Source organism: Pistacia vera, unplaced genomic scaffold, assembly GCF_008641045.1.
Source record: "Pistacia vera cultivar Batoury unplaced genomic scaffold, PisVer_v2 Contig1268, whole genome shotgun sequence".
Taxonomy (NCBI): Eukaryota; Viridiplantae; Streptophyta; class Magnoliopsida; order Sapindales; family Anacardiaceae; genus Pistacia; species Pistacia vera.
This window is the reverse complement of record NW_022195323.1, coordinates 86979-113264: the sequence shown is the minus strand read 5'-3', so window position 1 is coordinate 113264 and position 26286 is coordinate 86979. Positions and strand designations below refer to the sequence as shown.

Sequence of the window (26286 nt, the reverse complement as noted above, 5' to 3'; positions counted from 1 at the left end):
TTTGATTAATTTTAAAATTACTTTTGCTTTTAGGACAATGAATTTTGAGAAAATTTGAACAGTAAAATGATTAAATTTGAGAAAATTTAAATAAATTAATAAGCATAAGCAACTCGGCTTAATATTTTCCACCGACTTTACCATTCAATTTTCATATGGGTCTTAACGGCAGCTACTTTTCATTCCCTCCAAATAAAAGGGGTAATTTGGTCAATTAATTTACAATCAAATACCAGAACGTTAGAAAATGTCCACGCTTTCTTTCTCAATTCTCAAACCGAACTATTCTATTTTCCCGGTCCCTTCGCCTATCCATCATTGACATATGAATAACAATACCTTCGATTCCTAGCCCGAGTCAGATTCACTATCGGAGTCGCCTAATCACCGTCTCAGCGATCACACTTGGTTTACACTCATGGATAATTTGATAACATTGGTAAACAAGATACAGAGGGCGTGTACGGCTCTAGGCGATCATGGCGAAGAGAGCGCATTGCCTACTCTCTGGGACTCCTTACCTGCCATTGCCGTCGTTGGTGGACAGGCAGGATTTATAATTTTCTTTCAATATCAATTTTCGTTTTTACTTTTGTTACTTTTAAATTTTATATTGGCCAATTAATCATCACATTACCTTTGAATTTTGAAATCTGAAACAGTCGTGAAAGTTTTTTGTTCAATCTTGAATTTGTTTGCATTTTTTTGAATAATTCCGAAACTAGGATTTTATCGTATTTGGGTTGTATTTTGCGTGAGTTGTTCTTGTTTAAGTGCATTGATCCGCTTGCATTTCGTTTATTATTATCATTTTTTTATTGTGTATACATAGTTGTCATGTGATTTAATCTCTCTCTTTTTTAAAAGAAATAAATAAATCAAAAATTTGATTTGCTATTAGTCTTTCTTGCAAATGAAGTAATTACTTTTTGATATCAATACACGATTAATAAATGGTTCAATCATGTTAAATAGGCTATCACATTATATAGGATAAGAAACTTTGTAAGTGCAACATTACTCATTTATAATTTTATTTTATTTTTAACCTTTGATGGTTTAATAATTGATAATATGAAAAGTGTAGTGCATAGACAAATGAAAATGGTAATACTTAATTAGTAATTTAAGAGCGTCATTTTTTTATGGTGTACCAATGTCGCATCTCCGAACAATGGTTGTTCTCTGTTCTTAAAGGTCATGCATATTGAAAACTGGTCTTATTGGAAAAGACCATATAAAAATCTGTGTGTGAAATATTGGTCCTTATATACTAAAAGGAATTAAACTCTAGCTAACCAAATCTACTAATAAGTTGATGAGCTATGACGAACTATTTGCTAGCTTTTTTTTAGTGTCAATTGTCTCAGAGAGTTTTTTGAAGGGATTTGGTTGGATGGATGTTACTAATGAGTTTTATGTCTATTATTGATGCATTTAAATTGTTTAATGACATTCACTAATAAATCATCTTTTTATGAGTGTGAATTTGATTGAATCTTCACAATCTTTTATTGGTCTGTAGAGCTCTGGGAAGTCTTCGGTGTTGGAAAGTGTTGTTGGAAAAGACTTTCTGCCTCGTGGGTCAGGTATTTCAAATTATTATTTCTTTTCATGTGCCTCAGATAAGGAGATGACATACTTACTGTTTGCCAACAATGTCCTTTAACATCTGGATAAAATGTGAACATCTTCTGTGTAGGGATTGTTACTCGGAGACCTCTCGTCTTGCAGCTTCATAAGATTGATGAAGGGAGAGAATATGCTGAGTTTATGCACCTCCCAAGAAAGAGGTTCACTGATTTTGGTATCATTTTAGCCTGAAAAAAGAGCTTTCTCTGCAGTACTTTTATTTGCCTTTTATTATTATTATTTTTGTTTCAACGATAGTTTTTTTCCGCGCTCTGCTGAAGGCCCCTTTACTTCTTATTGTTATCTCTCTAGTTTGTTGTTTTGATGCTATGTTCAATACTTCTTTCAAGTGTTTTGTGTCTATGTTCTTCTTATTCCATCTTGGATACTGATCTAACTTGTGTTTTGCACGTAGCTGCTGTGAGGAAGGAGATTTCTGATGAGACTGATCGAGAGACTGGTCGCTCAAAAGCGATCTCTAGTGTTCCAATCCATTTAAGTATATTTTCCCCTAATGGTGAGTCATCCAATTTGTGTTAGCTGAGAATCATGATTGGATATTTTCTCCAAAAAAATTGTGGAACTTGCCAATGTATATATATATATATATATTAAATTATTTGTGGTTGAAGCTGTCTGCTATACATCTTATGGCTTTTTGACCTTGCAGTTGTGAACTTGACACTGGTTGATCTTCCTGGAATTACGAAAGTTGCTGTTGGTGGGTTATAAATTCATTGATTGTAATTTGTCCCTACTGTTATATTTTTTTCACTAGCCCCGCATTTAGTTTTGTTAGACTTATATATGGACGTGATGCTGATTGGGTCTTGCAGAGGGTCAACCTGAAAGCATCGTGCAAGACATTGAGAATATGGTTAGGGCCTTTATTGAGAAGGTAATTATTATCAGAAATATTGAGTATTTCATAGCTTTCTGACCATGTTTGTTATTTCATAAATATGTGCATTTTGGTAAAATGACTATGCATGAATTTTGCTAACTAATGCTTTATAAATTTATCTGCCAAAAATGCCCTTTTACTTGTTTCCCTTATTATTTACTTAAATATTTATTGATTTCTCTGCATGGAAGGATATTTATTCAAGTGAAAAGTATTAATAGTTCATTTCTATCCTGTAATGCAGCCCAATTGTATTATTCTAGCAATTTCGCCTGCCAACCAAGACCTTGCTACATCAGACGCAATCAAGATCTGTCGTGAAGTTGATCCTAAGGGTAGGGTTTTACACAAATTTTTGAAGGGATCATTCCATAATACATCTGTTCCACAAGTACTTGATGGATGATTCATATTTAAGTTCACCATGCAAGTTGACTTAAAAAATTTACTCAATTAAATGAAACGTAAAGCATAAATTTTTTTGACCAAGTGGAAAACCTAAACAAGATAGACTGCAGTTAAAAGAGAAAAAGAATTAAATTTTGTTTCTATGGTGAGGTAAGACTGCCTTCTTGACTGTCATCACCTTGCAGTGATGTAAGTGGAAACATATGTAACTAGGGAGTTGATTTGTTGATTGAACATAATATTATCCACTACTTTTGATAGGTTGTATGATTGGATTTTATTCTCAACTCTTACTCTCTTTTTTGTGTGTTTTATCACTAACTCTGTATGGACTGCTCACACGAACCAACGAACAAGGAAATATCCTTTCTGTGACAAAGTTGATTATAACTTTTTCTAGTCCTTTAATTATTTTCAGCTTCTTTGGTTATCAAACTGCAGGGGACAGGACATTTGGAGTTTTGACAAAGATTGATCTTATGGACCAGGGTACTGATGCCGTTGATGTAAGAATGCACTCTGTTGCTACAAGGTTAAATGATGTTTTGTAAATTCATTCTGAAGTCTGATTTTTGTGACATAATGACTTTTAAAGCTAACAAGCAACTTTTTGTGAAGTGTTTTTAGTATTAGTTAGTACTATAATTAACTGTATATGTTTCCACTAATGAAATAATGTTGTTTTGATGACTTTTAAGTGACGATAAAAAGCTTTTACTAATTAGTAAGAAATCTTTTTATCTAAAGGTTTTCCGAGAAGCAGAACTAGGTATTATTGATGGCTGGATGCATGAAAATGTGTCTGATTGCATATAGGAGATCATATAATCTGTATAAAAGCAGAGGATGAATATGTAAACTTCTTGCTGATGATTGTCCTTAGATGTCATTATGAATTTTCTTCATATGAAAACGATGACAGACATTTAATAGCATAGTCAAAGAATTTGTTGCATTTGAATTCATATTCATATTTTTTATGCATTTTTGAGACTTAATTACTACCATGTATAGTTCACTATTATGACTTGTTCCTGATATGTTGGGATTTCAGATCCTTGAAGGAAGATCATATAAGCTACAGTATCCTTGGATTGGCGTAGTTAATCGCTCTCAAGCTGATATCAACAAAAGTGTTGATATGATTGCTGCTCGACGTAGAGAGCGGGAGTACTTTGCAAACAGCCCAGAATACAGGCATCTTAGTAACAGGATGGGTTCTGAGTATCTTGGAAAGGTGCTTTCTAAGGTATGAAATTTTGATGCAAATTATGTGGGGATGACTAGTTTGTGGTTTCCTACGTTATAATGCTTGTGTTCTATGTGGTGAGTATATATTGATGGAAGTGTCTGAAATTGAATGACAATATTTTGATTAGTACTTTTGCCAACAGAAAGTGGGAAAAACCAGTAGAAGATACTTATAGTCTGGAACATTTCCTTTTTTCTATTTTTCGCTTGTCAAATTTCAAAAGACAAGAAATGAAAACCACAGTAGGTTGTGTTCTTTTCACCTTAGTTTTACAATATCCAGTCGGTGGTGTCTTTTAGAAACTAAACATTATCACTGGTGACCAATCAAATCCTCCGTAAACGTGGTTAAATTTTCAGCATTTGGAAACTGTCATAAAGTCTCGAATTCCCGGCCTTCAGTCTCTTATCAACAAAACTATTGCCGAACTAGAAGGAGAATTGACCCGTCTTGGGAAGCCTGTTGCTACTGATGCTGGAGTAAGAAAATTTCTTTTATTTTTATCTTTCCATTCTCTCTCTCTATACTTGGTTTAATTCTTATGCAACTTTTATCTGAATTCGGTGGCTGAGTTATACTTATCAGGCAGTGATAGGTTGGATCTTTTATCCCCATCTCCTTTTTGGGCACATCTGCTGGATGCTTGCAGTGTGAAACACTGGTGACTTCCTGTTTTATAAATGCAGGGAAAGTTATACACAACAATGGAAATCTGCCGTTCTTTTGATCAAATATTCAAGGAACATCTTGATGGCATGTATGTCTTTTGATTATGTGTACTATTTTTACAATTTAACTGGAGCATTATTTGTTATCAGTTTCTATCTTAACCTTGGATTTGATGATGATAAATGTCTGCAGACGCCCTGGTGGTGATAAAATATACGGTGTGTTTGACAATCAACTTCCCTCTGCTCTGAAGAGGTTGCAGTTTGATAAACATCTTTCCATGGATAACATAAGAAAGCTTATTACTGAAGCTGATGGATATCAACCTCATCTAATAGCTCCTGAACAAGGATATCGTCGCCTCATTGAATCTTGTTTAGTAACTATTAGAGGTCCTGCTGAGGCAGCTGTTGATGCGGTAAGCATCCATTTTCACATTAGATGTTTTCATTGATCCCATCATTGATTGTGTCTTATTTTCTGATTTGTCTCATCTTTACTACTTCAGAAGCAATTGGGTTACATATGAATAAATATGTTATTGATTAGTTCCTAAATATTTCCAAATTTGACCTTTTCTTTTTCCTTTTAAATAATTAGCACTAAGCATGTGACGTCTTTTTAGCTATCACTTTGCTGTTGCTTCAATTTGGGTTTCTTGCTGGGTTTGGTTATGATTTTCTTTGAAGAATTTCTACCGTTTTCTCTATCTTGATAACTCTCAATAAAATATGAGGAGAAAACCTTTAAAATTTGCTATAAATTATTGCACATGCATTATTAAAGAACACTGTGGTATATGGTTAAAGTTTATTATGCATTGTCAACTGTACTTTGTTTCAACATCATTGTCTTTTTTGTTGTTTATTGATGCCTATTTTTGCCAATGATTACAGATTCATTCTATACTGAAGGAGATGGCCCTTAAATCTATCAGTGAGACTATGGCAAGTTCCTGGCTATGCCAATCTTATGAGCATTATCTTTTGGAATTCTGAATTTTGCTCTGACAAACACGTGTTGATATGTCAATTATGGTAACTAAGAAACTTAGGATAGGAAATTTGCTGATAAATTATTAAAGTGGTAGTCTGTCACTATCTGTGAGCTTCTCTGCCCCTGTAGCTAGATTGTCAAAAATACTAATACTATAAAATTATGTGAGTTGAAGGGAAACCTGTAGGAATAGCTTTGTTTTACTCTAAATGATTGTTTCATAAAACAAAAATTTACTCATCCAACATTATTTATTTGTTGATATGATTTTTTTTTCTGTAAATATTCTAATATCTAAGAGGATGCATTTTTGTACTCCATATAGGAACTAAAGCAGTACCCCACTCTGAGAGTGGAAGTTGGAAATGCTGCTGTTGAGTCATTAGATAGGATGAGAGATGAAAGCAGGAAAGCAACTTTACAGCTAGTGGACATGGAGTGTAGTTACCTGACTGTTGATTTTTTCCGTAAACTTCCTCACGATGTTGAGAAGGGTGGAAATCCAACACATTCAGTTTTTGATAGATATAATGACGCATATCTCCGGAGAATAGGTAAGGTTTGAAGGACTCTGTCTTGTGAACAGACTGATAGCTTGCTTGCGCATTTTCCAATTCGTCTTGGGTTAATTTTGGTTCATTTCATTTTGCTTCTCTGGAAACATACAGCAAGCACTGTCCTGTCCTATGTCAACATGGTTTGTGCAAGTTTGAGAAACACTATTCCAAAGTCAGTTGTGTATTGTCAAGTTCGGGAGGCCAAAAGGAGCTTGCTGGATCATTTTTTCACTGAACTGGGAAAAAAGGAGGTGATACTCTAGGCTAACTCCCCTTTCCTTTCTTCCAAAGAAAAATTCTGATTTTGTGTATTTAATTTTGCAGATGAAACAGTTATCTTCTTTGTTGGATGAGGATCCAGCGGTCATGCAACGTCGAACCAATCTTGCAAAGAGACTGGAGTTGTACAGAAGTGCCCAGGCAGAGATTGACGCAGTTGCTTGGGCTAAGTAGAAGGAACATTAGAATGGAATCTTTTTGCTCCTTAGATATTGGAACTTAGTCATAGTTTTGTTATAATTCTTTTATTCATGACTACTAATTCTACAGATGAACTTTTGAGGAAAGGGCAATTGGTTTATTTTGTTTCGTTGATTCAAATTAGCTCTTACTAGAATTTTATTTATTTATTTTTTCTTCTTTTGGTGGTTGTGGTTTTGGTTCCCTCTGCTTGTGCTTCTTTTATGAGTTGTGACGCTTATAGCCTATAGGTTTTGTTCCAGTTTAGTCAAATTCGGCTGTTTGCTTAGACACCATCGCTTGCCAATCGGTTAGCATTTAGCAAGATTGAGGCACCTCTGGCTGTTGGTGGCATACAACATACGCGTATAGGGTGCTAGGAAAATAAGAGCAAATGACCTTATTACCCTAAACCTAGTGAAAAGTGAAAATAATGGTGTGCAATTTTCACAGGAAGCCATTTGATAACTGAAAGAAGAAAATAAAGGGTAAAAGACTTTTAGTACCCTAAGCGTGGTTTTGCAGGCTTGCAATTTTCTCAGGAAGTCATTTGGTAACTGAAAGAAGAAGTAAAAGACCTTACTACCCTAAATCTAATGAAAATGAACAAGAGAAAGTAAAATAGTCTGAAAGGAAAAAGTGAAAGTGTTAGAGACTGAAAGGAAAAGTGAAAGTCTAAAAGACCTTATTACCCTAAACACACCGAAAATGAAAGAAGGTAAAAGAGTAAAAAGTCTTATTACCCGAAAACTAACGAAAATAAGTACAAGTAAACGACCTTACTGCCCTAAACCTGATTAAAATAAGTGAAAGAGTAAAAGACCTTACTACCCCCAAGCCTAATGAAAATAAGTGAAAGACTCAAAGAGTAAAAGAGAAAAGAGTTAACGACTTTTTCCCACCCAAAAAATAGCTCATCGACAATTTCCCATCCTCACACTTTTAAAATGCCATTTTACCACCCAAAAATTATGTTCCTTTAACAATTTATCTTAAATACATTATGAGGACAAAAATACCCCCATTAAAGATTAACTCCCAATCGTCAGCGACCGTAGGCCCACAACACGCCTCAGCCAAATTCCAGCACCAGAAATCGGCGTAAAATTGACTCCACTTTCCCCATTTTCCCTCTCTCTCCACCTAATTCCACCTAATTTTACACCAATCGTCGCTAAGGTTCTCATGATTTCTCTTGCTGGATTCTGGCGATTTCCAACGACCAAAATCAAAATTGACACCACCCCTAGACTTATCATCAACCCCTTAACAAAACCCCTAACCTTTTGGCACCTGATCACTCACCATTCGTCAGCCACTGCTTATTTGGCTGTCTCGCGATGTCACTGTTTCACGGCTAGATTCTCGTCGTTATTGACACCAAAAATCACCATTGTCACCACCATTCCAACCCCCATCCTCACCCTCTTCAAAATCACTACCTCCACTCGTCCTCCCATCTCGCCGTTTGTTGCCAGTGATCTACCACTATTGTCGCGAGACAGTCACCTTTTTGCAACCCCAACCATCTGAAAACAGCCTGATTTTACAATGATTGTCGCTAGTGGGGGTGATGCCCTCAACGGTGAGTCGAGTGGAGGGGTGGGGGATGATTTTCGATGAAGAAGGCGGCAAAAAACAGGCTAAGAAATTGTTGAAGACTGTCGACGTTTTAGGAGTGATTAAAGAAGCCAAAAGACCATCATGCCCTCACTTATGACTAACTTTTGGCTATCCTACCCTTCCTCATAACGAAAACTACTAATGTCGGGTAGTAAAATGATATTTTAAAAATGTGGGCGGGAAAGTGTCACTGAGCTATTTTTTGGATGGGAAAAAGTCGTTAACTCAAGAGAAAATTAGTAAAAGACCTTACTACCCTAAACCTAATGAATATGAGTGAAACAGTAAGAGGACTTTACTACCCCAAGCCTAATGAAAATAAGTGAGAGTAAGACTTTACTACGTAAGCCAATGAAAATAATTAACAAAAATTATATATTGTTTTGGAGGTGCGGGGAATCGAACACCGTGCCTCTCGCATGCGAAGCGAGCGCTCTACCATATGAGCTACACCCCCTTTCGTAAATCACTGGGCAATTTTATTTACATTACTTATACATTAGATATTCGCAATTTCAAATCAAAAGTTGCTATATAAATTGTAACTTCCCGTGAAGATTTTTTATTTATTTATTTAAACATTTTTTCCTAAATAAGTTAACAAAAGTATTGGAATTCCAGAATATGAATTAACAAAAGTGTTGTCCTTTTGAATATCTATCATCATATTATTTTAATACAAAACTCAAAAGATAACAAATTTTCTTCCTCTTTATCATAATGGAACTTTCTAATTTTATTGTTGTAAAACAAATAAATTAAATTTATATTAATTGGTGATGATTGATTAGAGTAATGCTACACATTTCAAGAGATATCTTCAAATTTAATTTCATATTAATTTGTAGGCAATTCATGATATAGTAAATGACTTTTAAGATAAGCTACAATTTTTCATGATGGGCGAGCAAGATTTTATGAAGAATTGAATAAGGATACAACTTTTTTTTCTCTGGTATTCTTAGATGAAGTCAGCTGGATGTTTTCACCGATAAACTGTTTCATTGTGTCCATTATGGCATCAGGCTTATGTATGCATTTGAAAGTTCGATGCATATTATAAGAAATGACATAGTGCACGGTTACTCATTAATTTTCTACTTACAAGAAGACAAATGAAACAGTCAGCATGAACACCTGTGAACAACTTAAGCTTTAATTGCTCACATCATGAAGCGTTTCCTGGTATGGAAATTTCTGATTCTTAATTAATGCTCTTATTACTCATGTCTTTTTAAGAAGGCAATTTCAGTAGAGTTTCCCACTCGATAATCTTTGAGCTTTCTGTTTCTTTCCTTGTATTTCCCTCACTTGCCAAAGAGCTTTTAAGCATATAGCTTTCGCGTGATGGAGTCGGAAAAAGGTGCAATTCTGATGAGACGGATAAAGCAATTACCAGCTATTGAAACGAAGAGATCATGCAACGGAGAGAATAACAAGAGCACTGAAACAAGAGAAGAAGAACCATTGAGTCCGGCAGCTCGACTGTTTCATGAACCAAACTTCAACGTTTACATCATAGCCATAATCGGCTTTAAGACTCCTATCTACCCTGAAGTGGTCAAAGCTAACTTGGTGCACACTTTGCTAAAACACCCTCGCTTCTCTAGTTTGCAGGTACAATAATATTATTGATTATCTTCTTTTCTTTATTTTCCATTGATAGTTATTACTGCTTTTACGTACAGAATATTTGCTTCAATATAAAGTAAGAAACTACAGTCATATTGTTGGATCAAACTGGTTATTTATTGGCTCTTTAAAAATTTAAAAAAAATTTAGTGTGAGAACGATTCTGCATGCAAGCTAATTTCACCATAAATTAATATTAATGCATTAATACTGTGTCAAACAGCTAGGTTCTGTTACATCTCTTGTCTTCTTTAGCAACAGAGACTTTTGCTTTTGATAGAGAAAAGACCTTCAGGAGAAGATGAAAATGGTTACCGATCGAAAGCATGCATGCGTGCTACGTGTTTAATGTAAACTGGAGAATCAACGCTTTTAACAGGGACCGGTCAAACTTGAATTTTAATTTGGACCAATGGTCCATAAAGATGTTTAAACATTAAGAACGTCTTTTGTTCTTTACAATGGCAAAACTTAAGAAATCAAACTGATACTTCTATTTTTTTTCTTTTTGCCTCAGATCCTTTCTTTGATTGAACATAATTGAAATAAGTTAATTAGCAGTAATAATTAATTGAGAAATAACATACAGGTGAGTGACGGAGATATGAAATGGGTTCGCATAGCGGTTGATCTAGAAAAGCATGTTATAGTTCCGGAGCTAAACCCAAACATGGACTCACCAGACAAGTTTGTGGAAGATTATGTTTACAATCTAAGCAAAACTGGAATTGATAAATCCCAACCACTTTGGGATGTCCATCTCTTGAACGTTGTGACCTCAGACTCCGAGGCTGTTGGCATTTTCAGGGTCCATCACTCTCTTGGCGATGGCACTTCCCTCATGTCTCTTCTTCTTGCTTGTACTCGCCAAATCAATCATCCAGAGGCTTTGCCTACAATTCCAGTGATGAAGAAAAGGAGAATTCAACACAACACTAAGTATTATGGAGTTTTTTGGAGAGTTGTTGTCGGGTTTTGGTCGGTTTTCCAGTTGTTTTGGAATAGTATGGTGAATATTATTATGTTTATGGCAACGGCATTATTCTTGAAGGATACAGATAATCCTTTCAAGGGTCCACCTGGCTTGGAATTTACTCCGCGGCGATTTGTTCATCGTACTGTTAGTTTGGATGATTTCAAGCTGGTGAAGAATGAAATGAACACCGTGAGCTATATATTTATTAAATCACTCATGAACTTTCCAGTTTCTTATCAGTACTCGATCCCTACCCAAAATATAAATAAGTTTTCTGCTTTGCAGACAATTAACGATGTTGCCCTGGGAATCACACAAGCTGGTTTATCGCGATATATGAACAGAATATATGGTCGGCCTTCCATTTTTATCTTGTTTTATATATGCTTAATGATCCGTTCCAGTAGTGAATTTCTCGATAAGTATATTTAGGAGTTATGTTGTTATGGACCAGAAAGTGGAGACCTTTAATCCGCACGATCATTTGGATAAAGTATTTTTGTTTTCGTGATTGGTTTAGTCTTCATTTTAAATTATGGAGTGGTGATAGGAGTGTGCACATCAAAGTCATTTTAATTGCACTTGGCAGGTGGGAGTAAGAAAGATGAGGAACCAAGTGAAATGAAAAATAATCTTCCAAAGAATATTAGGCTCCGATCAGCTCTGCTCATTAACTTAAGACCTTCAGGTATTCAGGTAAACAATTCTCTCTCTTTCTTAATTTCAAACTTAAGATCAATGTTAAGATATTCATACTTTTTAATCATGTACGTTCAATGTTAGGCGTTAGCTGATATGATGGAGAAGGACAGTAAAGCAAAGTGGGGCAACTGGATTGGTTATGTCCTCCTTCCTTTCAATATTGCAATAAGAGATGACCCATTAGATTATGTCCGCGAAGCCAAGGCCATAGTTGACAGAAAGAAGCATTCTCTTGAAGCTATATTTACTTTTTCCATTTCTGAGATAGTTCTCAAGCTCTTTGGTATTAAGGTATCAATCGTACTGCATGCTAAACTCGAATGGAACCTTCTATTTGTCAACAGTTAATTTAAGGGATTATCAACTTTGTTTTCTAATTTTCCAAAAATGCTGAACACAGGCAGCAAGTTCTATATCCCACAAGATTCTCTCTCGCACAACAATGTCCTTCTCAAATATAGTTGGACCCCTGGAGGAAATTGGTTATTATGGCCATCCACTGGCTTACCTTGCTGCAAGTTCTTATGGTCTGCCTCACGTAAGCAATGTTAATTTATTTTAAGTCTTGCCGTTAGTTTTCTTTGATCATTATTGTTATTTATATAGCACTAGCATAATTATAATAATTTGTTTCATGAACATTATGATTTGAGCTGGTAACTATTGAGATGAGACCTATATATTGCGTTGCAGGCACTGATGATCAACTTTCAAAGTTATGTTGACAAAATGACCATAACTTTATCAGTGGATGAAGACACAATTCCTAATCCTCATCAGTTGTGTGATGATATCGTGGAATCACTCAAACTTATCAAGGAAGCTATTTTAGGCAGAAGATAATTAGCTTAAATTAATTGCATCCAGTTACTTCTCATCAGACTAGCTACTTTTAGTCACCTTCTGTTTTATCAATTCTAAACTTTTCTCGCTGTGATTTGAATAAAACTCGCTGTTAACTTTGAGTATAATTTAATTTTTTTTCTGCCATATATAGTAGTCAATATTTGATTAGTCACCCTGAAAATCACTAGTGCTAAGGCCTGAACAACGGTTAAAATTGTGTGTATTGCTTATCATCGCCAACACAAGTCACTGCAGGTCAGGATTGAACCTCAGTCACAATGGTCAACAGGCTATCACATCTGTAATACTTGATTTTTAGCAAACAAATATCCCAGTGTAATACGTGTTGGTTACCCTTTTTACCGGGCGGCCTTAGATTTCTAACTTTCGGTTGAAATATTATTAGGCAGATCATCTGTTTTTCATATTAAATCATCAACAGCTTCATCACAATACTTGGGACCAGGATTTGGCCCTCTTTTTCTCCGAGAATAGTCCAGGAAAAGAGGAAGACATTTAAATTCTACAATCACCAGGAGAAACAAGCACCGCGCTTCTCATTTTAATTCTTTTTTTTTTCTTTGATTTTCATCTAAGTTGTGGATTTTTTTTGGGTATATGTAAAGATGAAATGGTCTGCAAAATCGGCGACAAAAGCTTATTTTGATACTATCAAACTAGTATATTTCTTTCTCAGATTTTCCCTTTATTTAATTGTTTCATTTTTACCTTTCTTTTATGTTCTAATTTACAATGAAACTTGTATCAATTTCCTACTGTTTCATCAATTATTAGATGCGGACTTGGCTCTTAATCGCACATTCTCCCCTGTTATAAAAATGACCCTCTGTTATCAGTCTGTCTAATGAAATATTTAGCATTTTACGTAGAAATTCATTCAATTTCTATTGTATTAATTGGTGGTGCAGAATATTTGCTTCAATATAAAGTTAGAAACTACAGCATATTGTTGGATCAAACTGGTTATTATTGGCTCTTTAAAATTTAAAAAAATTAGTGTGAGAACGATTCTGCATCAAGCTAATTTCACCATAAATTAATATTAATGCATTAATACTGTGTCAAAAGCTAGGTTCTGTTACATTCGTTTCTTTACGAACAGAGACTTTGCTTTTGATAGAGAAAAGACCTTCAGGAGAAGATGAAATGGTTACCGATCGAAAGCATGCTGCGGGCTACGTGTTTAATGTAAACTGGAGAATCAACGCTTACAGGGACCGGTCAAACTTGAATTTTAATTTGGACCAATGGTCCATAAAGATGTTAAACATAAAAAGGTCTTTTGTTCTTTACAATGGCAAAACTAAGAAATCAAACTGACTTCTATTTTTTTTCTTTTGCTCGATCTTCTTTGATGACATAATTGAAATAAGTTAATTAGCGTAATAATTAATTGAGAAATAACATACAGGTGAGTGACGGAGATTGAAATGGGTTCGCATAACGGTTGATCTAGAAAAGCATGTTATAGTTCCGGAGCTAACCCAAACATGCTCACCAGACAAGTTTGTGGAAGATTATGTTTACAATCTAAGCAAAACTGGAATGATAAATCCCAACCACTTTGGGATGTCCACTCTTGAACGTTGTGACCTCAGACTCCGAGGCTGTTGGCATTTTCAGGGCCCATCACTCTCTTGGCGATGGCACTTCCCTCATGTCTCTTCTTCTTGCTTGTACTGCCAAATCAATCATCCAGAGGCTTTGCCTACAATTCATGATGAAGAAAAGGAGAATTCAACACAACACTAAGTATTATGGAGTTTTTTGGAGAGTTAGTTTGACCCTAAACCTGATTAAAATAAGTGAAAGAGTAAAAGACCTTACTACCGCCAAGCCTAATGAAAACAAGTGAAAGAGTAAAAGAAAAAATAGCTCATCAACACTTTTCCACCCTCACACTTTTAAAACACTATTTTACCACCCAAAAATTATATTCCTTTAACAATTTCTCTTAAATACATTGTGAGGACGAAAATATCCCCTCCAAAGATTAACTCCCAATCGCCAACAATCACAGATTTGTAAGACACCTTAACCAAATTCTAGCACCAGAAATTGGCGTAAAATCGACGCCACTTTCCCCATTTTCCTTCTCTTCCCACTTGATTCCACCTAATTTTACACCAATCGTCGCTAAGGTTCTCATGATTTTTCTTGCTGGATTCTAGCGATTTTCGGCGACCAAAATCAAAATTGACACCACCTCTAGACTCATCATCAACCCGTTAACAAAACCCCTAACCTTTTGGCGCCTGATCACTCACCGTTCGTCGCCCGTTGCATATTTGGTTGTCTCGCGATGTCACTGTTTCACGGCTAGATTCCAATCGTTATTGACACAAAAAATCACCATTGTCACAACCATTCCAACCCCCATCCTCACCCTCTTCAAAATCGCTACCTCCACTCGTCCTCCCATCTCGCACGTTTGCTACCAATGATCTACCACTACTGTCGCAAGACAATCACATTTTTGCAACCCCAACCATCTGAAAACAACCTGATTTTACAACGATTGCTGCTAGTGGGGGTGATGCCCTCAACGGTGAGTCGAGTGGAGGGGTGGGGGATGATTTCCGGTGGAGAAGGCAGCCGGAAAAAGGCTAAGAAATTGTTGAAGACTGTCGGCATTTTAGGAGTGATTAAAGAAGCCAAAAGACCATCCTACCCTCACTTATGACTAACTTTTGACCATCCTGTCCTTCCTCATAACTAAAACTACTAATGTGAGGTAGTGAAATGATATTTTAAAAGCATGGAGGTGGGAAAGTGTCACTAAGCTATTTTTTGGGTGGGAAAAAGTCGTTAACTCGAGAAAATTAGTAAAAGACCAAAAGACCTTACTACCCTAAACCTAATGAAAATGAGCGAAACAGTAAAAGGACTTTACTACTCCAAGCGTAATGAAAATAAGTGAGAGTAAGACTTTACTCGTAGGCCAATGAAAATAATTAACAAAAATTATGTATTGGTTTTGGAGGTGCGGGGAATCGAACCCCGTGCCTCTCGCATGCGAAGCGAGCGCTCTACCATATGAGCTACACCCCCTTTCGTAAATCACTGGGCAATTTTATTTACATTACTTATACATTAGATATTCGCAATTTCAAATCAAAAGTTGCTATATAAATTGTAACTTCCCATGAAGATTTTTTATTTATTTATTTAAACATTTTTTCCTAAATAAGTGAACAAAAGTATTGGAATTCCAGAATATGAATTAACAAAAGTGTTGTCCTTTTGAATATCTATCATCATATTATTTTAATACAAAACTCAAAAGATAACAAATTTTCTTCCTCTTTATCATAATGGAACTTTCTAATTTTATTGTTGTAAAACAAATAAATTAAATTTATATTAATTGGTGATGATTGATTAGAGTAATGCTACACATTTCAAGAGATATCTTCAAATTTAATTTCATATTAATTTGTAGGCAATTCATGATATAGTAAATGACTTTTAAGATAAGCTACAATTTTTCATGATGGGCGAGCAAGATTTTATGAAGAATTGAATAAGGATACAACTTTTTTTTCTCTGGTATTCTTAGATGAAGTCAGCTGGATGTTTTCACCGATAAACTGTTTCATTGTGTCCATTATGGCATCAGGCTTATGTATGCATTTGAAAGTTCGATGCATATTATAAGAAATGACATAGTGCACGGTTACTCATTAATTTTCTACTTACAAGAAGACAAATGAAACAGTCAGCATGAACACCTGTGAACAACTTAAGCTTTAATTGCTCACATCATGAAGCGTTTCCTGGTATGGAAATTTCTGATTCTTAATTAATGCTCTTATTACTCATGTCTTTTTAAGAAGGCAATTTCAGTAGAGTTTCCCACTCGATAATCTTTGAGCTTTCTGTTTCTTTCCTTGTATTTCCCTCACTTGCCAAAGAGCTTTTAAGCATATAGCTTTCGCGTGATGGAGTCGGAAAAAGGTGCAATTCTGATGAGACGGATAAAGCAATTACCAGCTATTGAAACGAAGAGATCATGCAACGGAGAGAATAACAAGAGCACTGAAACAAGAGAAGAAGAACCATTGAGTCCGGCAGCTCGACTGTTTCATGAACCAAACTTCAACGTTTACATCATAGCCATAATCGGCTTTAAGACTCCTATCTACCCTGAAGTGGTCAAAGCTAACTTGGTGCACACTTTGCTAAAACACCCTCGCTTCTCTAGTTTGCAGGTACAATAATATTATTGATTATCTTCTTTTCTTTATTTTCCATTGATAGTTATTACTGCTTTTACGTACAGAATATTTGCTTCAATATAAAGTAAGAAACTACAGTCATATTGTTGGATCAAACTGGTTATTTATTGGCTCTTTAAAAATTTAAAAAAAATTTAGTGTGAGAACGATTCTGCATGCAAGCTAATTTCACCATAAATTAATATTAATGCATTAATACTGTGTCAAACAGCTAGGTTCTGTTACATCTCTTGTCTTCTTTAGCAACAGAGACTTTTGCTTTTGATAGAGAAAAGACCTTCAGGAGAAGATGAAAATGGTTACCGATCGAAAGCATGCATGCGTGCTACGTGTTTAATGTAAACTGGAGAATCAACGCTTTTAACAGGGACCGGTCAAACTTGAATTTTAATTTGGACCAATGGTCCATAAAGATGTTTAAACATTAAGAACGTCTTTTGTTCTTTACAATGGCAAAACTTAAGAAATCAAACTGATACTTCTATTTTTTTTCTTTTTGCCTCAGATCCTTTCTTTGATTGAACATAATTGAAATAAGTTAATTAGCAGTAATAATTAATTGAGAAATAACATACAGGTGAGTGACGGAGATATGAAATGGGTTCGCATAGCGGTTGATCTAGAAAAGCATGTTATAGTTCCGGAGCTAAACCCAAACATGGACTCACCAGACAAGTTTGTGGAAGATTATGTTTACAATCTAAGCAAAACTGGAATTGATAAATCCCAACCACTTTGGGATGTCCATCTCTTGAACGTTGTGACCTCAGACTCCGAGGCTGTTGGCATTTTCAGGGTCCATCACTCTCTTGGCGATGGCACTTCCCTCATGTCTCTTCTTCTTGCTTGTACTCGCCAAATCAATCATCCAGAGGCTTTGCCTACAATTCCAGTGATGAAGAAAAGGAGAATTCAACACAACACTAAGTATTATGGAGTTTTTTGGAGAGTTGTTGTCGGGTTTTGGTCGGTTTTCCAGTTGTTTTGGAATAGTATGGTGAATATTATTATGTTTATGGCAACGGCATTATTCTTGAAGGATACAGATAATCCTTTCAAGGGTCCACCTGGCTTGGAATTTACTCCGCGGAGATTTGTTCATCGTACTGTTAGTTTGGATGATTTCAAGCTGGTGAAGAATGAAATGAACACCGTGAGCTATATATTTATCAAATCACTCATGAACTTTCCAGTTTCTCATCAGTACTCAATCCCTACCCAAAATATAAATAAATTTTCTGCTTTGCAGACAATTAACGATGTTGCCCTGGGAATCACACAAGCTGGTTTATCGCGATATATGAACAGAATATATGGTCAGCCTTCCATTTTTATCTTGTTTTATATATGCTTATTGATCCGTTCCAGTAGTGAATTTCTCGATAAGTATATTTAGGAGTTATGTTGTTATAGACAAGAAAGTGGAGACCTTTAATCCGCACGATCATTTGGATAAAGTATTTTTGTTTTCGTGATTGGTTTAGTCTTCATTTTAAATTATGGAGTGGTGATAGGAGTGTGCACATCAAAGTCATTTTAATTGCACTTGGCAGGTGGGAGTAAGAAAGATGAGGAACCAAGTGAAATGAAAAATAATCTTCCAAAGAATATTAGGCTCCGATCAGCTCTGCTCATTAACTTAAGACCTTCAGGTATTCAGGTAAACAATTCTCTCTCTTTCTTAATTTCAAACTTAAGATCAATGTTAAGATATTCATACTTTTTAATCATGTACGTTCAATGTTAGGCGTTAGCTGATATGATGGAGAAGGACAGTAAAGCAAAGTGGGGCAACTGGATTGGTTATGTCCTCCTTCCTTTCAATATTGCAATAAGAGATGACCCATTAGATTATGTCCGCGAAGCCAAGGCCATAGTTGACAGAAAGAAGCATTCTCTTGAAGCTATATTTACTTTTTCCATTTCTGAGATAGTTCTCAAGCTCTTTGGTATTAAGGTATCAATCGTACTGCATGCTAAACTCGAATGGAACCTTCTATTTGTCAACAGTTAATTTAAGGGATTATCAACTTTGTTTTCTAATTTTCCAAAAATGCTGAACACAGGCAGCAAGTTCTATATCCCACAAGATTCTCTCTCGCACAACAATGTCCTTCTCAAATATAGTTGGACCCCTGGAGGAAATTGGTTATTATGGCCATCCACTGGCTTACCTTGCTGCAAGTTCTTATGGTCTGCCTCACGTAAGCAATGTTAATTTATTTTAAGTCTTGCCGTTAGTTTTCTTTGATCATTATTGTTATTTATATAGCACTAGCATAATTATAATAATTTGTTTCATGAACATTATGATTTGAGCTGGTAACTATTGAGATGAGACCTATATATTGCGTTGCAGGCACTGATGATCAACTTTCAAAGTTATGTTGACAAAATGACCATAACTTTATCAGTGGATGAAGACACAATTCCTAATCCTCATCAGTTGTGTGATGATATCGTGGAATCACTCAAACTTATCAAGGAAGCTATTTTAGGCAGAAGATAATTAGCTTAAATTAATTGCATCCAGTTACTTCTCATCAGACTAGCTACTTTTAGTCACCTTCTGTTTTATCAATTCTAAACTTTTCTCGCTGTGATTTGAATAAAACTCGCTGTTAACTTTGAGTATAATTTAATTTTTTTTCTGCCATATATAGTAGTCAATATTTGATTAGTCACCCTGAAAATCACTAGTGCTAAGGCCTGAACAACGGTTAAAATTGTGTGTATTGCTTATCATCGCCAACACAAGTCACTGCAGGTCAGGATTGAACCTCAGTCACAATGGTCAACAGGCTATCACATCTGTAATACTTGATTTTTAGCAAACAAATATCCCAGTGTAATACGTGTTGGTTACCCTTTTTACCGGGCGGCCTTAGATTTCTAACTTTCGGTTGAAATATTATTAGGCAGATCATCTGTTTTTCATATTAAATCATCAACAGCTTCATCACAATACTTGGGACCAGGATTTGGCCCTCTTTTTCTCCGAGAATAGTCCAGGAAAAGAGGAAGACATTTAAATTCTACAATCACCAGGAGAAACAAGCACCGCGCTTCTCATTTTAATTCTTTTTTTTTTCTTTGATTTTCATCTAAGTTGTGGATTTTTTTTGGGTATATGTAAAGATGAAATGGTCTGCAAAATCGGCGACAAAAGCTTATTTTGATACTATCAAACTAGTATATTTCTTTCTCAGATTTTCCCTTTATTTAATTGTTTCATTTTTACCTTTCTTTTATGTTCTAATTTACCATGAAACTTGTGTCAATTTCCTACTGTTTCATCAATTATTAGATACGGACTTGGCTCTTAATCGCACATTCTCCTCTGTTATAAAAATGACCCTCTGTTATCAGTCTGTCTAATGAAATATTTAGCATTTTACACAGAAATTCATTCAATTTCTATTGTATTAATTGGTGCCATTCCTTAGTTTTAACAATTAAGATTTAAATATTCATGTGTTTGAGACTGCAGAGCTTATAATTTTAGCTGTTATTCTCAAGCATTCTGTAAGTTTTGTTGAATTGTAATCCTCAGGAATTGCTAAGTGCTAACTCTAGTTTGATTTGGTTATACAGTGCAATGATTACACGAGGCGATGCAACACATGGCGATCACAGGAGCCTGGGAGCTACGAATTCATATCAGCCCTAGCAGCTGGAACGAGTGCAAAACTTATTGTGGAGATCTCGCCTGGCGAGTCCTCAATAACTATAGCCTTAGCAGCTGCTGCGCGACAAACAGGAGGCAAACTGGTTTGTATTCTCCCAGAGCAAGTCCTTGCTGAATCAAAAAGAGTGATTAAAGATTCTGGTCTAAAAGACATTGTAGAGTTCAAAACTGGAGACCCCTTTGAGGTGCTATCACATTATGGGAACATTGATTTCTCGCTGGTGGATTGCAAGAATGATGACTACGCAAGGCTGCTAAATTTGCTACATGTTAATCCAGAAAAATCAGTAGTGGTAGCAAATAACTTGGTGTGTGAAAAAACAGGTTTGGGAGGCCATGTTAATGGAATGAAGGATAAAGTTGAAGTGAGGTCTATAAAGCATCTTATAGGGAAAGGCATGGAAATTACTATGATAGGGAGAACCAAAGAAATTGAGAAGAGAAGAGAGTGTCATTGTAAAGCAAGAGAGATTCAAGTCAAGAAGAAAACTTGTAAGAGCAAATGGGTTGTAAAGACTGACAAGGTGAGTGGTGAGGAACATATATACAGAGTTCCTATTTAGGCCTGGTTTGGCAGCAGAGTAAACATTGCACTTACAAATTGTTGCTAATCAAGAGAAGATCAGGCTTCTTTCAGTGGTGTAATTTCACAAAAAGCTAGCAGTGAAGATAAAACATACTGGGACATTCCATGAATTCATGAAGTGGGTTGATCTTAAAACATGGACTCCTAGTTATTTTACCACCAGTGTTGTCATTAATGTGTATTGCCTACATGGAAGCCTCTGGAGTTAAATCACTAAAAAAGCAGATTTTCTTTTTTCCTTTTCTAGTCGACTATATTTAGCTCAGTAAAGTTAGTGTGCCTTGGTGATCTTGCATGCTTCAATCTGCCAGAGGAGAATCTTTGTTTTTGAGCATGATTTTCTCTATAATGATGTTATTGGGCTACCACATGTACTTTTGTAAGATTTGATTTATGATGAAGAATAAATATATGAGTGATGGGCTTTAACTTCAATTGCAGAAACTGTTTGACAGATGATTGTAGAATCACAAAGAAAGGCTTACTTTATCTTCTTGATTGATAATTTTGAATGAATCAAAGAGAAAAGAGAAAGACCCAATCATAAAGTAAATCCAAAAATTATATTGTGTAAGAAATGGCTTAGGTTTATGTTGCTCTCGGGTGGAAGAGTTGGTTTTCCTTTTTCTTTTTTAACGTAATTAAACTATGTAGTATTTAAGTTGCTTTACAGAAAAAAAAAAAAAAATCAGGTTCTGTATAATAGACATGACATAGTTAAACTATTTAAGAATAAGCATAAATTGATAATTGATCTTCTTTTGTTTTTCTTTTCAATATTGAATCAGTAATTCCTGCAGATTTAATTACTTCGACTGAAAATCATATGAACATAAAAGCTTATAATTTTAATATGTTTTTTCTGGTTGAGCTGTCAAAGCAAAAGCTTTATGTTAACTTGCAAAGCAAAACAAGTCTATGTCGAACTTAAAGTTACATTATCTTTTACTAATCATTAGGCACATCAATTATATGGTCGAAATCACTGAGTAAGTTGGGTTTTACCATCCAACACGATCGACCAAATAATATAGGCTTAACAGGATCTGTTCGTGTGGCTGTACACAATTCAATGTTTATGGACAAAGAAATTCAATTTTCATTTTATAATCTTAACACAATTAACCATAACTCAGACAAAGCAAGAGATAATCTGGAGTTTGACTTTTGACCAAGCGTCCTTGTGTTTAACGTTGGAGGATTCTTACCTCGCGTGTTCTCCCCAGGATGTGAGTTTATTACCTAATTGCTTTGTTTATAAGGTTATCAATTTAGAGTTTTGACCTTTCCCCAACCAACATCGCTAGCCGATGTTTAAATGTTTAAGAGAAGTTTGAATAACAGATAAAAAAAGGTCTTTGGTAGAGAGTTTGCAAGATTTGGCGGGAGTGATAATTACCCGCCAGCACAAACACGATGCCCTCACCAACCACCATGATGGAACCTTCAGTTTCAAGAAACTGAAACATCTTAACCAACTCATTTCTCTTCACTTTCACAATTTCTTTACTTGGGCATGTTCATCTTGCTATGGCCACATGTTAGGAACATAGACCCAAATGGCAAATTCAAGATTCCAGGCTCATGTTTCCAAGATTCTTGTTGGGTTATATGTTTTCAGCCTAATCTTGGAACCAAAGATTTTTGCATTGGCTGGTGATGAAGGTGCTGCAGCAGCGACCAACAGTAGTGAAGGTAATGCAGGTGTATCACCTCAAAGTAAGGATGATTATATCGGTGGCAATGGTGGCAACAATGGAATTGAAGTATCACAGCTTTGTAACACAGATTTACAGACTTTTCTTCCTCCACCATATGGTAATATATCCCGCATGGTCTGCAAGCCTATTTGGAATACTTTTATTTTGAGGGTGAGTTTTATGTTTTTTTATCATTAATCATTTTCCGCATACATATACTTGATTTTAACATTAATGAACATTTTTTTATCTTATTGACTACTTTTATTGTGGCAGTATTTGAAAAGAGAAGATCATGTTATGACCATTATATTATCAGCAATATATACCACAGGATGGGTGGGGATGGGATTTTCAAAAGATGGAATGATGGCTGGCTCCAGCGCGATGGTGGGATGGTTTAATAGGAAAGGTCAGGCAAGAATCAAGCAATTTTTCTTGCAGGGTACCCGTCCATCCCAGGTCATTGCTGGCAAAGGTGAATTGCCACTTGCAAATGTTCCTCCAGTCGTTGTAATTCATGGAGCCATGATTTATTTAGCATTTCAACTGAAGTTTGAAAATAGTATTGGTCGTCAACCAATTATTTTGGCTTTTGGTACAAGATATCCTCACCACCTTCACCTAACCCATCATGATGACAAAAGAACCATTATGTTTGATTTCTCCGGAGGTTTGTCGTTCTACAAGATATTCTTCTTCTTTCCTATACTTGGACACTAAACACTCTTGAATAAGGTCAGATCCAATAGACTAATAAAGAATCTACTCTTTTTAATCTTTTTACAGGCTCTTCATCTGTTTTGCAAGTGAGTTCTAGAGAGAAGAAGAATCATGGAGCATTAGGTGTCATTGGCTGGGGTTTAATCCTTCCTGTAGGGGCAATTGTTCCAAGATACTTCAAGCATAAAGATCCACTGTGGTATTATCTTCATGCGATTATTCAGCTTTTGGGATTTGTTTTTGGGCTTGCTACAGTGCTCCTTGGAATACAACTCTACGATAAATTGAATGTCAAGAATGCTAACATTGATGCACACAGAGGCATAGGAATCTTTATTCTTGTGCTTAGTATTCTTCAGGTTTGATCCATAACTGATTCTTTTTGTATTTTACTCATTTACTTCCTTCTATATATTAACAACTTGCATACAGCATATGAACAAAGAGGAAAATAGTCAAAGAAGTTCAATCCAGATGACTTTTTGAGTTCTCCAACATATTAATTGAAACTTAATTGTAATCCATACTTGATTTCAGATATTGGCATTCTTTCTACGACCAAAAAAGGAATCCAAGATTCGCAGGTACTGGAATTGGTACCACAACTGGTTTGGCAGGATTGCACTCTTCTTTGGAGCTATAAACATAGTGTTGGGAATCCAAATAGGATATGCAGGGAATGAATGGAAGATAGGGTATGGGTTCCTTCTTGCTATAATTCTACTAGCAGTTATTGTTTTAGAAGCATTATACTGGATGAAAAGATCGGATCAGAAGGCCACACCTTCAACATTCCAGATGAATCCAATGCAATGATCAATGTTCAAGTAGTATTCTTTCAAAAGTCTGTTTTATTAACTTTGTGATCGATTCAAATTTGATCGGTGAGTATGGCTGATGATATATTGTGAGTTTTGGAGAAATGGTAAGAAAAAATTTAAGCAGCAAACAAATCCCTTCTGAAAAGGCCAAGCCGAGCCAAAGTGCATTTGGTTCAATTTTCAAGAGACATAGCCTTATCTTGTGTTATGGTAGAGAAAGGATTAAATGGTTGGATAATTGTTTACAAAGATGTACAGTTCCAGTGATAACTTTGTTTGTGCGTAGTAAGTGGAAAACTTATCTTATTCTTGCTGGTTGCTGGGAACTTTTATAGAACTTTCAAGTTTAATTACTTTCCACTTGCATACACTCCATCAAATCCACATATAATAATTCATTGTTAGCTGATGCAACCACAGAAAGCAGAAACAAAACAACTTAGCTTAAAATTTATTGAATTGGTCGGCCAAGAAGACCTCCTTTACAGGAATAGGGTCCTATAGTACAAAGATTTCCTGCATGAATATCAAAGTCAGCAGTCGAGACATTTCATAAAAATTCATAGAATATAATGGAATAGAAAAGATAAAGTTGCTATTAGTACTTTAGATTTGTAATATTGGGGCTAAGCATATAAATCAAGGACAATATTAGATGCATTTGTTAATTTGTATCTACACCTAGCTAGCAACAAAGCAATTAACACAACATTTTAATTGTTGTGTAAGTGAAAAATAAAAAATAAAAAACTCCTTCGCAGCATCTTTATATTATTAGCTGTTTCACCCTTTGTTAAATTGTGTTGATATTGGGCATTGTGGGTGGTGAGCTTTGTTCATGTATGGATGGTTGTGGTGGTTGGAGTTTTTTTGCCTTGCATTAATGGGTGGCTGTGTGGCGGTATTTTTGGTTGAAGGCAGCAAAGAGGAAGCCGTTTGAGAGAGTATTTGGATAGATAAGTTAGCGAGAGAAGTAGAGTGCGTTCAGGATTTTTTTTTTTTTTTTCAGTTTTATATATTAAATTTATAATAATGGACATTTAATCTTTTATGTTTTCTTTAATTTTTAACTTTTATTATAATAATGATAATAATAATAATTATTATTATTATTAAATAAAAAAGTTAAAGAAGAAGGCCAAATTAGTCTTTAAACCCTCTACTTATGTCTATGCAAGGACCTCTAACTTCTGGATAGCAGCAAGGGGTTTAGGGATATTCCTGATAACCCGAGGGTTTACTGTATCTCACATAAACCTTGGGGAGTTTAATAATGAGTTAACGACTTTTTTCTATCCAAATAATGGTTTAATAACACTTTCTCATTCACACATTTTTAAAATATCATTTTATTATCTAAATTTATATTCAAAAAATGAATAGAGAGCAAATTCGATCTAGACTGTTGAGATTTTTAAAGAGGAAATATCGATGAGTCTTTTGATGGTGAAAGGTTAGATTTTGGAGGTTAAGATTGATCAAAATTTGACTTGGGAATGGTGGCTACATAAACCCTAATCGCTCAATTGCCGACAATGGGTAGAGTCGATAAGAGTAGAGTTTGAGGAGTTTCAATGAGTGATGATTGGAGAACAGATTGGTAGTGGAGTGGGGGTTACAACAATGTTGGAATAAAAAATAAAATATAAATTTGAATAATAAAATAATATTTTAAAAGTCTGTAGATTAAAAAAGTACCGTTAAACCATTATTTAAGTGGGAAAAAATCGTTTACTTGTTTAGTAATCCCCCAAAACTATTAAGGGTAAACTTATTTTCTCTCGAGTAATACTACACTTATAAAGAAATTTTACAAAAATCTATAAAATAATATGATAAAAAATAAATAAAAT

At 35.2% G+C, this 26286-nt stretch overlaps 4 protein-coding genes and 2 non-coding genes across 6 annotated transcripts; 4 read left to right on the top strand and 2 right to left on the bottom strand.

The window, feature by feature from the left end:
- The first annotated feature begins 418 nt into the window (after positions 1–418).
- LOC116121154 (dynamin-related protein 5A) lies at positions 419–6953 on the top strand. The gene is made up of 16 exons (XM_031407103.1): positions 419–547; positions 1526–1589; positions 1703–1807; positions 2048–2149; positions 2303–2353; positions 2469–2530; positions 2781–2871; positions 3386–3450; positions 3999–4193; positions 4556–4675; positions 4883–4953; positions 5058–5283; positions 5762–5812; positions 6187–6415; positions 6530–6669; positions 6743–6953. The coding sequence occupies exons 1-16, from the start codon at positions 419–421 to the stop codon at positions 6869–6871; spliced, it is 1830 nt and encodes a 609-aa protein (XP_031262963.1). The 3' UTR covers positions 6872–6953.
- A 1931-nt stretch (positions 6954–8884) lies between these two features.
- TRNAA-CGC lies at positions 8885–8957 on the bottom strand. The gene has a single exon. It is a non-coding gene; the product is annotated as a tRNA-Ala (tRNA).
- An 890-nt stretch (positions 8958–9847) lies between these two features.
- On the top strand, positions 9848–12653 carry LOC116121388 (O-acyltransferase WSD1-like). The gene is made up of 7 exons (XM_031407345.1): positions 9848–10117; positions 10722–11297; positions 11394–11460; positions 11698–11804; positions 11892–12101; positions 12211–12348; positions 12504–12653. The coding sequence occupies exons 1-7, from the start codon at positions 9848–9850 to the stop codon at positions 12651–12653; spliced, it is 1518 nt and encodes a 505-aa protein (XP_031263205.1).
- Positions 12654–15655: 3002 nt separating this feature from the next.
- TRNAA-CGC lies at positions 15656–15728 on the bottom strand. Its single transcript has one exon. It is a non-coding gene; the product is annotated as a tRNA-Ala (tRNA).
- Positions 15729–16618: 890 nt separating this feature from the next.
- Positions 16619–19424, top strand: LOC116121377 (O-acyltransferase WSD1-like). Its single transcript, XM_031407336.1, has 7 exons — positions 16619–16888; positions 17493–18068; positions 18165–18231; positions 18469–18575; positions 18663–18872; positions 18982–19119; positions 19275–19424. Exons 1-7 carry the CDS (start codon positions 16619–16621, stop codon positions 19422–19424), a joined length of 1518 nt encoding a protein of 505 aa, XP_031263196.1.
- Positions 19425–22741: 3317 nt separating this feature from the next.
- Positions 22742–24756, top strand: LOC116121346 (cytochrome b561 and DOMON domain-containing protein At3g61750). The gene is made up of 4 exons (XM_031407314.1): positions 22742–23060; positions 23166–23562; positions 23679–23971; positions 24150–24756. The coding sequence occupies exons 1-4, from the start codon at positions 22749–22751 to the stop codon at positions 24426–24428; spliced, it is 1281 nt and encodes a 426-aa protein (XP_031263174.1). The 5' UTR covers positions 22742–22748; the 3' UTR covers positions 24429–24756.
- The last annotated feature ends 1530 nt before the right edge of the window (positions 24757–26286 follow it).

Excerpts from the sequence above, each read along its gene's own strand:
- LOC116121154 (XM_031407103.1), top strand. The coding sequence starts at position 419 with ATGGATAATTTGATAACATTGGTAAACAAGATACAGAGGGCGTGTACG. Across the intron at positions 548-1,525 it reads TTGCCGTCGTTGGTGGACAG|AGCTCTGGGAAGTCTTCGGT; the intron begins GCAGGATTTATA and ends ATTGGTCTGTAG. Across the intron at positions 4,954-5,057 it reads AAGGAACATCTTGATGGCAT|ACGCCCTGGTGGTGATAAAA; the intron begins GTATGTCTTTTG and ends AAATGTCTGCAG.
- LOC116121388 (XM_031407345.1), top strand. The coding sequence starts at position 9,848 with ATGGAGTCGGAAAAAGGTGCAATTCTGATGAGACGGATAAAGCAATTA. Across the intron at positions 11,461-11,697 it reads ATATATGAACAGAATATATG|GTGGGAGTAAGAAAGATGAG; the intron begins GTCGGCCTTCCA and ends TGCACTTGGCAG. Across the intron at positions 12,349-12,503 it reads GTTCTTATGGTCTGCCTCAC|GCACTGATGATCAACTTTCA; the intron begins GTAAGCAATGTT and ends ATTGCGTTGCAG.
- LOC116121377 (XM_031407336.1), top strand. The coding sequence starts at position 16,619 with ATGGAGTCGGAAAAAGGTGCAATTCTGATGAGACGGATAAAGCAATTA. Across the intron at positions 18,069-18,164 it reads TGAAGAATGAAATGAACACC|ACAATTAACGATGTTGCCCT; the intron begins GTGAGCTATATA and ends TCTGCTTTGCAG. Across the intron at positions 18,232-18,468 it reads ATATATGAACAGAATATATG|GTGGGAGTAAGAAAGATGAG; the intron begins GTCAGCCTTCCA and ends TGCACTTGGCAG.
- LOC116121346 (XM_031407314.1), top strand. The coding sequence starts at position 22,749 with ATGGCAAATTCAAGATTCCAGGCTCATGTTTCCAAGATTCTTGTTGGG. Across the intron at positions 23,061-23,165 it reads GGAATACTTTTATTTTGAGG|TATTTGAAAAGAGAAGATCA; the intron begins GTGAGTTTTATG and ends TTATTGTGGCAG. Across the intron at positions 23,563-23,678 it reads TATGTTTGATTTCTCCGGAG|GCTCTTCATCTGTTTTGCAA; the intron begins GTTTGTCGTTCT and ends ATCTTTTTACAG.